This window comes from Corvus kubaryi, unplaced genomic scaffold (assembly GCF_017639235.1).
Source record: "Corvus kubaryi isolate FWS band 111438036 unplaced genomic scaffold, C.kubaryi_AGA036_p1.0 36328, whole genome shotgun sequence".
In the NCBI taxonomy this organism is placed as follows: domain Eukaryota; kingdom Metazoa; phylum Chordata; class Aves; order Passeriformes; family Corvidae; genus Corvus; species Corvus kubaryi.
In genome coordinates, this window is record NW_024580849.1 from 50232 (window position 1) to 63009 (window position 12778).

Sequence of the window (12778 nt, forward strand, 5' to 3'; positions counted from 1 at the left end):
TGCCCTTTCCAGATTTGGCAGCTCCCAGCAATGGAGATTCCCCTCTCTGAACATCGCCTCCAGCACTGCTGTGCTCGGGATGATGGTGCTGAACAGAAAGTCTGTGCTGACCCTGGAAAAGCTCCTCAAGAATAACTGAACTGGACTGGACTTCTTGCTGGAGTTTTTCCCCAATCCTCTGTAGCCTTCATAGTGTTGTGAAACAAATAGGTAGGCTTAGAGAGGCACATCTTAGATGAGCACCCATTGCATGAGCTACTTCGAGTAGATCCCACACTTTTCTCAACCACCTCACGGCCACTGTGACTCCAGCGTGACAGAGATGTGCTGTGATGCCTCTTTCTGTTCCAGGGACTCCATTTGCACAGTAAATAGTGACTAGTAAATTTGCTAAGCATGGAGTTTCTTCATGTTCCCCAGGTTTCTGGGTGGTTCCCACGCCATTCCTAGAGTGGTTCCCAGGCAGTTCCAGGGGAGTTCCTGGGGGGCTTCCCAGAGGGCTTTCCAGATGGTTCCCGAACAGTGCCCAGGTTATTCCCAGGGGGGTTCCTGGGCAGTTTCTGAGGTGGGTCCCAGAGGGGCCCCTGTGGTGGTTCCTGGGCAGTTTTAGGGCAGCTCCTGGGATGGGTTCCTGGGTAGGTTCCCAGGTGGTTCCTGCTGGGGATTTCCCAGGTGAGGTCCCTGGGTGGTTCCTGGGCAGTTTTAGGGAGGTTCCTGGGGTGGGGTTTTGAGTGGTTCCTGGGCAGATTCCAGAGAGGGTTCCCAGGAGGTTTTAGGGAGGTTCATGGGGTGGGTTCCCGAGGTGGTTCCCTGGATGCGTTCCCATGTGTTTCCTGGGCTGTTCCTGGGTTGGGTTCCCTGGCTGTTCCCAGGTGGTTCCCGGGTGGGTTCCCAGGCAGTTTTAGGGCGGCTCCTGGGGTGGGTTCCCAGGCAGGTTCCCGGGTGGTTCCAAAGCGGTGCTAGGGAGGTTCCTGGGCTGGTTTGCCAGGGTGGGTTCCTGCGCGGGTTCCCAGGCAGTTCCCAGGCTGTTCCTGGGCGGTTCCCAGGTGCTGTTTCCAGTCTCGGTTGGACAGCGCAGCCTCTCCGGCCGCAGTGGTGCCTCTGCCCCGCTCCCTCTTGCCCTCCCAGCACGTCCACACCGGGTCCGGAGCTGGGAGCGGCTCCACGTCGGCAGCGCTGCCCTGGTGCCGGCACTCAGGGGGCTCCTGGCACCTGCGGAGCTGCGGGACAGCAGGAGCTCAGAGACACAAACAGAGTATTCCAAAGGGGCTCTGTCCTGGCACTTCACTGCTCCTTAACCAAATGCTGCACCCAGAGCTTTGCTGCTCCTCACTTGCTCTCTAAATATCACATCCATGAAACGTGCTGTGGGAAAAGGACTGGGGACACTGGGGACAGGTAACTGGGGGTACAGTTAGAGAGAACTGAGGACTTCTCTTGGCATCCTGATAGGAGTTATAACAGCATGGGAATTAGACAGTAAATCACAGTTGCTGCTCCCTGCATGGAATGCGCTTGGCACGACTTGAAACCTATCCCACAATGATTTCCCCCCACACACACACCTGCTAAGGGAGATGGAATGGGCGGTGCAGCGGGGTGGAGACACCGAGGCCGGGCCCTGTGGGGATCTGTTGCAGCGGGGATTACTGCAACAAGTATATTTCAAACCAGGAGTCCTGTGGAAACGAAGTATATATGGACAGATTCGTGGTAGATGTTTCAGAGATGTTTATTTCTCCAGCCACATGGCCGGGGCAGTCCTCCGGAACTCCGCAGTCACGGGCCCCCCGGGTCCTTGGCGTTATCAGGGAACCCAAACCAACCAATGGGAAATGAATCTGAGCAGGGGCAGGGAAACCCCGTGTCTCCCCCCCAGGGCCCCTCTCCCAGGGCTCCATGGCACGGGAGGGACCCCAACAGGGATCCTTGCAGGGAAGGGAACTCGATGGTTCTCTGCAGCTGATAAACCACAGAGCACCTGTCAGCCAAGGGACAGAGGGGAAGATGTCCTGATGCTGAGCCAGCAACTCTGCTGAAATCTCTCTCCTCAGATGAACTTGGTTCATGAAAGCCTAGAACAGTAATATTAACGCACACCCTATCCCAAAGTTCCCCACCCGCAAGGTACAACCACCCCTCACTGGGCACAAGCTCTACATTCTTTTTGACTGCATCTTTAAAAACGAAGTGAGAGAATGTTACACCCATCAGTAACAAAGGGATGTCTGATTTGAGTCACTCAAGCTCCACCTAAACACAAAGAAATAGTATCAAAGCAAGTTGAGAATGGGAGAAAAGGTAGGGAAGACTCCTCGGTAACTGCTGGGATCAGTTGAGGGGCTGAACCTGTCTTCTTCCCTATAGGGATGCCTGTTGGGTAAGAACCATACTTTATGCACACTGCTTGTTTTATTGGGGATTAGAGCTTGTCTCTGTAGTCCTTTGAGTATGTTTTTACAGTCAGATACTATCACTGACAATCCTTGAACCTTAACCTGTCATGATTTTATATTAATAAAGGGTGTTATTCCATAAACTGTCAGTGTGAGTCCTTCCCGGGCGCTGGCAGTCACTGGCAGCAGGGAACACACGCTGATAAAGGGGAAGAGCTGTTGAGGGGTCTCCTTTGTGCTGTTGGTGTTTCCCTGACCGAGTCAGTCAAACACCCCCCAAAGCAGCAGGACTGCTCAGTGAAGGATCCCCCTAAGGGGACGCTGACAGACTGGTTGGGCACAAGGGCCTTGGCTTTCCTGGGACACTGACAGACTAATTCAACACTAAGGGCTGAGCAAATCTCTCCACACTATGGGGCAAAGAAGCCTCCCCTTTTCACATGACTGTCACAATGGCCTCTTGGTTCCATGAGGTTCCATAATGTCACAATGGAATCCCTGGTTTCTTAGCGTCACGATGGACCCTTGGCTCCATGCGGCCTTGCCCCTTGGTTCAGTCATCTTCCATCATGTCACAGCGGTCTCCTTGGTTTCAAAAAGCTCCACTGTGTCACAATGGACCATGGTTTCCATGAGGCCCCGCTGTGTCACTATGGCCCTTTTCTTCCACAAGACCCCATAGTGTCACAGTGGCCCCTTGGTTCCACGAGTGGGTGGCTTGGAGCTCCTGCACCCTCAGCAGCTGGAGGGACACTGTGCCAGATCAAGCAGGCCTCTCAGCTGTGTTCTGCTCCTCAGCAAGCTGAGCAGCTCCACTCAGAGCACAGAACTGCAGGAGCTCAGCACCCAGGTAACCTGTGCACTGATATCCCCTTCTCCAGGGACACGCACCACCACCTTCAGCTTGGAGGCCCCAGCTGCTTCCCTCTCCCAGCAGTTTCCACTGCTGCTGTGTTCTGCCCGGGGCTGCTGCTGCACCCTGAGGCCAAGGCTGGCTCTGGTGTCTCCTGCCGAGGTTTTCCCCTGTTCTCTCCTGGGTCCCAGCGGGAAATCTCAGACCAGAAGCACTTCAATAACACCTCAAATTCTCATTTCTTGTCTCAGGGACAGCTCTGGCCTCAAGCAGGGAAATCACACAACAGCTCTCAAGAGCCTCATTGTGCCAGTGAAAAATTGAATCTGATCTTTTCCTGAAAAAGCTCTTTATTACAAAATAATGGCTGGCAGTTGCTGAGGAACAGGACAGCTCCTGGTCCCTGCACAGCTCTCCATGTCATCCTGCCGGTGCTGTTGGTCTTGGGCCAGGCACACCTGGGAGAGGCACCAGGCCCAGCTCAGACAAGCCCACATTCCAGGAGCATCCACAGCCCCACGGTACCGGCTGTCGGGGCAGACACAACCCCCAGCTCCAGCCCTGGCAAACACTTTGTCCTTGTGGAAGGGGAAGGAAGAGGCTCCCAGACTGCCCCTGAACAGAGCTCAGGGCACTGACCCCTTTCCCACAGGCTGTGCCCCAGCAGGAGGGCTGCTGCTTACCCAAGGCGCTGAAGAACTCTTCTACTTGAGCTCCTTGGAAGCCCCACGCCCAGGGAGCAAACTCTCCCTCTCCTGACGCCTACAACGTCCCTTCCGGCTCCTCCGTTGATGTTCCACCTGCACATTGGATGGGAGAAAGGGTCACATCGAGCAAAAGGACCTCTGGATGTCAAGGCAAGGAGATGTCTCTTCGGAGACCCTTAATTGCACCAGAGGATATTGGGGGCATAAAGCACTCGCTGTGGGCTGTGGAAGAGAGTCAAGTGTGTGTCTGGGGACACTGGGGCAAGGAGGGGGACACCGGAGTGAAGGTGCATTTGTGAAGGCCACGGGGTGCCACAGGAGAGAGAAAACACAAGTGTGTGCCCACAGTGGGGAGAGGGAAGGAAGCAAGCAGAGGACTCCAAAGGGCTGCCTGGGCAAATGTGTCACGTTCCAGAGGAGCCTGAGGCTTTGCAGAGGCAGTGAAAGCCCATTTTACCTGCTCAGGATTCCTCGTGGGCTCAGCGTTGAGTTCCCTCCTCTCTGTCTGCTCTTCTGATGATGCAGCCAGACCCAGCACACATTCCAGGCCTTTCCTTGAGTGCCGTGACAGCTGCTTCCCTTCTGCTCCAGCAGCCTGCTGGGTATTCAGAGAGGAGATGATTCCATTCTTTGAAAGCATCGGAAAAGCTGTCCCTCAGAACGCTCCATCTCTGGAAGCATCCTCCAAGCACCAGCAGTGCAGCTGCTGTTCAGCCCTCGGTACAAAACTCCGCTCAGTTTAGTCCATCGGTCAGGTTGGCTGCTCCGTTCCTTTCCACGCCAAATCCAAACCACCACGTGTTGCCCACCCTTGCCTAGGCAGGGGAGAAGCAGCTCCCCAAGCCCAGCTTTTGGACTGGAGCTGGTTTGAACAGCAAGCTCCAGAGTTGTGTCAGTCGTGCCAGGTGTGCCAGGAAACATTCCCACAGGCCAGAAGGCTGGCTGGAGTCAGTCAGCCAGACAAGGCTGCTGGCTGCAGCCCTGGCTGCTTTGCCCAAGCAGGCCATGGACTGACAGGGATATATATTCCCACCTCTTTATGGGAAACATCACTGGAATCTTTCAGGGACGTTTGAGTGGACTGGAGATCAGTCCCAGTGCCTACCTGTAGACAAGACCGGTCCGTGTCCCTGCTGGGAGCCGTTCTCTGCAGGATGGTTAATTTTTTCCTTAGAGTCCCTTTGGACACTTCACTCTTGGCAAGGGCAGCACGCAGGGCTTGAGCCTTCTCTCTCCGTTCGCGTTCTCCATTTTCTCTTCAAAGCAGCTGCCACATGCTCCAGCTCTTCCCTCAGGGCTTCCCTCCTCATTTGGTTTTGTTCCTTCCTTTGCAAGGAAGCTGTGTGCATTAAATTCTTCCTTTTCCAGCATTTTCATCTGCTCCTGGTACAACTTGATTTCTCTCTCCCTCTCTGACAGGTCAGCAGCCATGCGAGTGACATGCTCCTGCAAAGCTTTGGCCTCTGCTGCCTCTTTCTGGAGCATCTCCATTTCCTTTTCCTGTGTTTCCAGTTTTTCTTTTTTAACTTGAAAGATGGACATTATAGTCTGGAGTTCTTCTTGAAGGGAACGATTCCTGTCTATCACTGCATTTGCTCGGGTTTCAGAGGCTGTGACTGATTCTTCCAGAAGTTCGATCTGATGCTCCAGTTTTTCCTTATTTGCCTTCAGACTGTCCCGTTCATGCTGCAAAACAGGGAGAGTAAGAGTCAGTGATTCCATCTCTGTTTGCTTTTCATAACCAGATCTGAACTCCTGCTGCAGTGGCAGGCACGGGCTGCCCCTCTCTCCCTGCCTCTCGGGATGCTGCAGACCTTTCCTGGCCTCCCCTTGTTGCTGCGTCTTTCCCAGCTCCCTCAGCCTGTCCCAGGTTCCTTTCTGCCCTTCCCTGACCTTTTGGAGCTCTGCTCAAGTGTTCCTTTGGGGAGGAATAGAGCTCCAAGTGTGGACACTGAGAACTCCAGCTTCAAGGGCAGAAAGCTCCAGCATGGAGGAAAATCAGCAGCCTCAGGCCTAACTGGGTTTGACATGACTACGACACCTTTTCCTCCTCATTCAGAAGGATGCAATTAGGAAAGTTAAACTGGAAAGAGGTGCTCCTTAGATATAGCAAGAGAAGGCCCCAAAAAAGCAGGGAAAGGGCCCTTCGTGGCATCTGCCATTCTCACCAGCACGTCCTTTCTTTCCTTCTCCGTGTTGTCCAATTTCCTCTGCAGAGATGCCACGTCCTGATGAAGAGTCACAACCTCTGCCTTTCTCGCAGTGGCCTCTTTCTTCAGGGCAGTTTCTAGAGAGTTCTTGCGTTCTGCCCTGCACATCGCTGCGCCAGGGAAGCAGAAGGGGAAAAGCAAAGCAAAGGCAAACTGATGTGCATCCTGCATCTTTGCCTGGCTGTGTTTGCCAGGCTCTAAGCCCACAAGGGCTTCCAAAGCTGACAGAAATGAGGGAAACTTCTGGGCAGAGAAAAAAAAGAAGAATGAAAAGGGCAAGGTTCAGAGGAATAGGGAAGTGTGTTTGCTTTTGGGCTTATGCTGAGCGGGCAGTCAAAGAGAGAAAAAGGAGCAGGGAGGCCTGTCCAGCCCTGCTACAGAGAGGCCAAGAGCCTGGAGGCTCTGGGATGGCCTGGAGTTTGGAGGAATCAAGCCGAGGCATCCAGCTACAGTTCCTTGGCAGAGACACGGCACCTGAAAGGCACCACCTCTGCACGTGATCACTCATAGCACAGCCAGATGCTCTGCCAGCCATGGGTTCTGTCTCCATAAAAAAGCTTCACTGGCACTGCTATGGACAAGTCTCCTGCTGGTTGCTTTTCTCCTCTCCCATCTCTGGGCACTGCAGTTTTCCTCTACGTGGCATCAGAGATCCCCGCTGGCGAGACAGGATGGGGCAGTGGGTGGGAGAGGAGAAGCTGTACCTTCCTGGCTTTCAGCCAGCTGTTTCTGCAGCTCCTGGTTGCAGGCACTGAAATGGTCCCTCTGAGCCTGCGTCGTGCTCAGCTGCAGCTTCAAGGCCTGAATCTTCTTCCTCGCATCACTCTGGAAGAAGAGGTAAGAGGAGCAGAATCACCTCACAGGGCCACTGCTGGCAGGAGACAAAGGGCTACAAACACTAAGGCAGAAATAGCCCAGGTGGGAGAGGGCAGCTGGACAGAACTGGTAGATGTGATCGTGATCCTCCTTCCTCCCCATGGCAGTGAGCCAACCCCCCTACAAGGACTGCCACCCATCCTGGCCTTGGCACTCTGCTTGTCCAGCAGTCCGGCAGCGGGACAGGATTTCTGGGTGCACTGGGCACACATTACCAGATCTTCCTGGGAATGCTCCAGGTGCTGCCACAGGTCTCGCAGGGCTGCTGCCACTCTGTCCACCGTGAGCTCTGTGGGGACATCCCTGGCCTGAGAAGCAGTTAGGCTCACAACATGACCCTTTTCTGAAAAGAGAAGACCTTCTGCTTCAAGATTTAATCCCACAGTCCCCAACAAACAAGGCCTCTTTCTAGCTGCAAGGTGGCAGTGCCTTGGTCATCGTCCGAGAGCTCGCCTTGCAGTAGGACGTGTGTCACAGGCTGACGTTATTGTGATGACCACTGATGTCAGCACTGCCCCAAGGACGACTGCACGGGCCCTGTGGCTTGACAGGACTTGGGTCCTCTTCCCTTCTGACACTGATCATTCCTCCCCGTACAAACACGGACTTGTGACTCTGCAGGGATGTCAAGCTGCCAAGACTTGCCAAGACAGGAGACCCATGGGAGAGCAGCTTCTCCCTTCCAGGCTTCCTGCACTTGCCTTCCCTAAATCCCATTGCAAAATGGTCCTGAGCCAGCCTAAACTGAAAGGCTGAGTCTGTCATAGCAGGATGACCATGAGCCACTCCTCATTCCACCTGCTCCCCAACACAGGCTCTGCACACGGGCTAACCCAGCCTGCCACACTTGCCTGAGCTCCAAGTGACCAAGCCACTGCTGTCCCTGATCATGCGGTGGAGAACCAAGAGCAGTTTGCCCAGCTGGGATTGAGCTTCCCAGTGGGCACCGCTGGCCTGTTGACACTGTGTGGCCAAGGCCTCTGCTCTGTTCTCTGCACTACAGAGCCTCAAACGCAGCTCAGAGACCTCAGCCTCCAACACCTGCACCAAGTCCCTCAAGCGCCGTTCGCCTGCTCGGGACTCCTCCAGCTCCCGCAGCAGCTGCTCCTCTTGAGCTGCCTGGGCAGCATCCTTCTCCAGCACTGCTTCCTGCAGGGAGTGGATCTGGAACACGGATGCACACAGCCTCAGGCACAGGGCTGCCCCTGAGGCAGCAGAGCAGGCAGGAGGGCGAGGAATGAAGGAGAAAGGACTTCAAGCAAAAAACACACCGGACACAGAAGGGGCAAAGCCAAGGATTCCAATGGAGACAAAGTCAAAACAAAGAAAGGGAAGCAATGGGCATCCTTGATGGGGCAGCTCTAAACTCCGGATGAACTGGCTGTGCTGGAAGTGCCCTCCCCAGCCGGCCATACCCACGCCTGTGTTCCCACATTGCTCAGTGCCCGGCCCAGGCGCAAACTCTGCCTGGGGCAACACTGCTAACAGAGGGATGGAGAAGCTCCAAAGGAGTCTCCAAAGCTCCTGCTTCTGGTCCGAGATTTCCTGCTGGGACCCAGAAGAGATCAGGGGAAAACCTCGGCAGGAGACACCAGAGCCAGCCTTGGCCTCGGGGTGCAGCAGCAGCCCCGGGCAGAACACAGCAGCAGTGGAAACTGCTGGGAGAGGGAAGCAGCTGGGGCCTCCAAGCTGAAGGTGGTGGTGCGTGTCCCTGGAGAAGGGGATATCAGTGCACAGGTTACCTGGGTGCTGAGCTCCTGCAGTTCTCCTATGCGGTCTGAGAGGAGCTGCTCACCCTGGTGAAGAGCAGAATAAAGCTGAGACACCTGTTTGATCTGGGCCAGGTTGTTTTCTTCCAGGCTTCTGAAGCTCAGTTCCTTCTCTTCCAGAGTTAGAGTTGGCCTGCAGAACAAGGCAACAGATGGCCATGAGAGACATTTGTGTCCCTGGGTTCCTCAGAGGGGAATCTGGCTTAGATCAGAAATCGTGGGTTTAACATTTTTCTGCCAAGCAAAGGAATCAGGATACCAGGCTGATCCAGCTCCCAAAGGGTTCAGACTCCCGGAGCCAAGGTGGAGCTGACGGATGTACTCAGCTCCTTGCACTGCAGCTTGGGCAGGGTTAAGACACCGACCGAAAAACAGAACACCCCCTGAGAGGGAAAGAGCTACTCCAAAAGCCTTTGTCTTTAGGAAAACTGCAACTGAAGGCTCAAAAGAAATGAAGCACAACGTCCAGAGAATGAAACACATCTGCACGGACGGTTCAGAGCTCTGCCACTTCGGAAATGCTGGCAGATGCAAAGATTAGAAAGAGGGAATCCATTCATCACAATGCAGAGTCCCACAGGCTTTCATTTACCTGGCTTTTTCCCTCTCCAGGGCCTCACTCCTGTCTTGCTGAGCTTTGTGGACAGTCAGTTCCTGGGACTCTCTGGGGGCTGCCAGCCGAGATGTCAACTCTCCCACCTCAAGTCCAACAGAAAAAAGTGGTCAGAGGCTACAGCCTGTCCCTGGCAGCCACAGCAGACACTGTGAGGAAAGGCAAAGGACAGCTTTCCATTTCTGCCTGTCCTGAAAGGGCCAGATTCACAATGGATATGGACAACTTGTTTCGAACTCTCACTGGGTCACCAAGGGCATCTGGCAAAGCACTTCCCACACCAAGGCTAGCAGGAAGAGGCCAGCAGGAATCCATGCTGATGGTTGCTGGTCAAGAGCCCAGAGGGCTAGCCTAGCTGCCCAGGGCAGCAGCTGAGATTCAGCAGAGCACTGATGGTCCTTCAGAGCAGCTGCCATGGAGCCCAGAGCACGAGGCAGCCCCAGGGATCACCCCCTCAGCTGCTGCTCTGCCATGGAAAGGCAAGAAGGGCACAGAGCACCCGCTGGATGACTGCGGTGCCACTGCTGTTTCACTCACCTGCTTTGGTAGAGCCTCCCTCTGCTCAAGGAGGAGATTCATTTCCTCTTTGATGCCCACTAGCAGGAAATTGTTTGAGCCCTGCCTGGCAGAAAACTCTTCTCTCAGGGCCTGCAGGAGCAGGCAGGGAAAGAGCACAAATGACCAATAAGGAGCAGGGAAGATGGCTCCAGGGAGCTGGGAGAAGCAGCAAGCAGAGAGACAGCTCCCCTGAAGGCTAAAGCTTCGCTGACGGGGTGGGCATCAAGGAGACAAAAGCAGTAGAAGACAGAGCTGGGGAGACCAGCAAGGCAGTGCAGGACCACAAGTGCCAAGGCGAGAAAGAAAGGGCCTCAGCTGGCTGAGTGAATGGACCCCTGAGGTGTCTCTTCTGATCCCAACAAGAAAGGGTGTCCATTCATGGAGAACCAGTTCCAAAATCCAGCTAAGTGTACAAAATCCGCTCCTATATTGAGCACCGTTTGTGCTTAGTGCATTTATTCCTGGGATTACAGTGAAATTAAATAGGGCCCTCTGAGGTCAGGTTCCTGCTACCGTTCTACAGAGCCCCTGTCACAGACCTTGTGGAGCCAACGGAGGAGAGAAGTCTCCTTTGGGGGAAAACAGGGCTACAGAAACGAGGCACAGAGACACGAGCCCCCTTCACAGCAGACAGGAGACCCATGGCAGGGCAGCTTCTCCCTTCCAGGCTTCCTGCACTTGCCTTCCCTAAATCCCATTGCAAAATGGTCCCGAGCCAGCTCAGCACAGTTATACTCACCTCAGGGGCTCCTGGGGAGAGTCACTGGTGAGAAAGTATTTGGGAAGTGAACTGCTGGCTCATTCCGAGCCCTCGAGCTTCCTGCAGGAGCACAGGTAAGAGCACACTCAGACTGCATGGCTGGCCCTGAGGGAGTCACCCTTAAATGCTTCCAAGCCAGGAGCCCCCTGCTCCCTCCCAGGCTTGTCCCCAGAGCCAGCACCAAAGCTGCTGCCAGCTCTGGAGCAGCCAACTGTTAATCCCTTGTTATTCCCAAAGGGAACCTTTCCCTGTGGGACAGCCCAGGCCCAGCCAGCCCCGCACTGGGCTTGGCACAGGGAGAGCAGCAGCTTCCTCACCTGCTGGGTCTCCATCTGCCCCTTGGCATGAGCAGTGTGCAAATGCCAATAGCCAGGGGATGTTGCCAGTAGCAAGGTTAAATGTCAATATCCAAAGGCCATTGGCCTTTGCAGGGTCCAAACCCTGATGTCCAACGGTCTTTGGCCTTTGCAGGGTCAATAGCACAATATCAAAGTGCCATTGGCCTTTGAGAGGTCCAAACCCCAAGGCCCAAGAGCTGTTGGCAGCTGCAGAGTCCACGTCTCAAACATTCCAGGGGCTGTTGACAGTTGCCAGCGTGCAAGCCCCAACATTCCAGGGGCTGTGGGAGAGCCCTTCCCCTGGCTCTGCCCCCATCCCAGCTCCCTGCTGGCCCTGGCACTTGCTCTGCCACCCCCATGTCCCCACAGCCCCGCTGGGCAGCTGGGCAGGGGCCTGGCTTGTAACATGAGCTCAAAGCTGTGGGTCCAGACAGCATCAGCTTTAAGGATTGAAAGGAATGAGATAGATTGTGGATACAATATTGCTGCTGGCAAGAATTTTCTTGCTTCCTTTCTAAGCCCGTGGGATACTTTTCTCTCTCACAAAGAGATTAGCAGAAATTCTACAAATGATGAACGCCTGCGACCTTGTAGAACTATGTTTATGGTATAGTAGAAAAACGTTTTGACAATGGATGTTTTAGGATTTTAGCCAATCAGCCAATCACCCAATCAGCCAATCACTGATCCTTTGTCCAATTAGACTATGAAGAAAAAAGTCTATAAAAGAGTTTGTAAAATAATTAAAGAAATCAATCTTGCTGCACAATTCCTGCCTGCTGGATCTTCTCTCCTCCCTAGAGCTGCAGGATACAGTAATAATAGATTTGTCTTTACAGACAAACTGGGGGTCTGCTGATAGGTAGAGACTGAGAGGTGAAAGAAGCAATGGGAAGGATCATAAATTCAACAGGAAAAGAAAAAGGGGGGTATACATTAGAAGGGGGTCTGTATTAGGCAATCTGGGGAGTCTGTACCTCTCAAGTACCTCAGCCAATGGGGAAAGAGAGAGGGAAATGCAGGAAAATGGGAAATCAGGATAAAAAGGAGGCTGCGTCCTCTAACAATCTGAGAGACCCATGGGAAATGCCCATGACCTCTCCCTTTATTCAAATAAAGTAACAGGACTCCTCTGTCTCCTTTTTGGACATAAACCTCTGGTGTTTGTGGATTAATTTTTCTGACAAAATGAGGGTTCTTGTCCGGGATATTTCCACCATCCGGGGCCGGTGGGCAGCGAGCGGAGCTGAAGGCGCCTCACCCAGCTTGGGTGATCAGCTCCCCTTGGTGGCGGCCGGCACCAGGCGATCGACTGGGTTCCCGAGACTGTCCAGGAGACAGACGAGTGGCTGACCAGGGGGGTCCGTGAAGAGTCCACAGGGAAGGACCACTGAAAATCTCACCAGTGAGTACAATGGGATCTTCAGGGAGCAAGCCTGGGAAGGCACCCATGGAGGGTAGCACAGGTAAAGCTGGGAAGGGGCCCCAGCAAAAGGGATGACGATCCCAAAATATCTCCGAAGAATCCCTTGGAAGAACGTGGAGTTGGTTTACACATTCTCCCAGAAGTAATTAAAGACATGGATGCCCAAAGGGGTAATAAGGGAAAGTCAAGAAAGAGTCTAGACAATCCATGCCCAGGGAGGGCAATAAGGGAGTCAAGAAGGGGTCTTGACAATAGGAGATGGACAAATAGTG

The 12778-nt window shown here is 54.1% G+C and overlaps 1 protein-coding gene across 1 annotated transcript; it reads right to left on the reverse strand.

The window, feature by feature from the left end:
- Positions 1–3581: 3581 nt before the first annotated feature.
- Positions 3582–9527, reverse strand: LOC121660497 (centrosome-associated protein CEP250-like). Its single transcript, XM_042019860.1, has 7 exons — positions 9404–9527; positions 8785–8944; positions 6871–6991; positions 6125–6276; positions 5062–5642; positions 4414–4554; positions 3582–4049 (listed from the first exon to the last, which is right to left on the reverse strand). The coding sequence occupies exons 4-5, from the start codon at positions 6272–6274 to the stop codon at positions 5127–5129; spliced, it is 666 nt and encodes a 221-aa protein (XP_041875794.1). The 5' UTR covers positions 6275–6276; positions 6871–6991; positions 8785–8944; positions 9404–9527; the 3' UTR covers positions 3582–4049; positions 4414–4554; positions 5062–5126.
- Positions 9528–12778: the final 3251 nt, after the last annotated feature.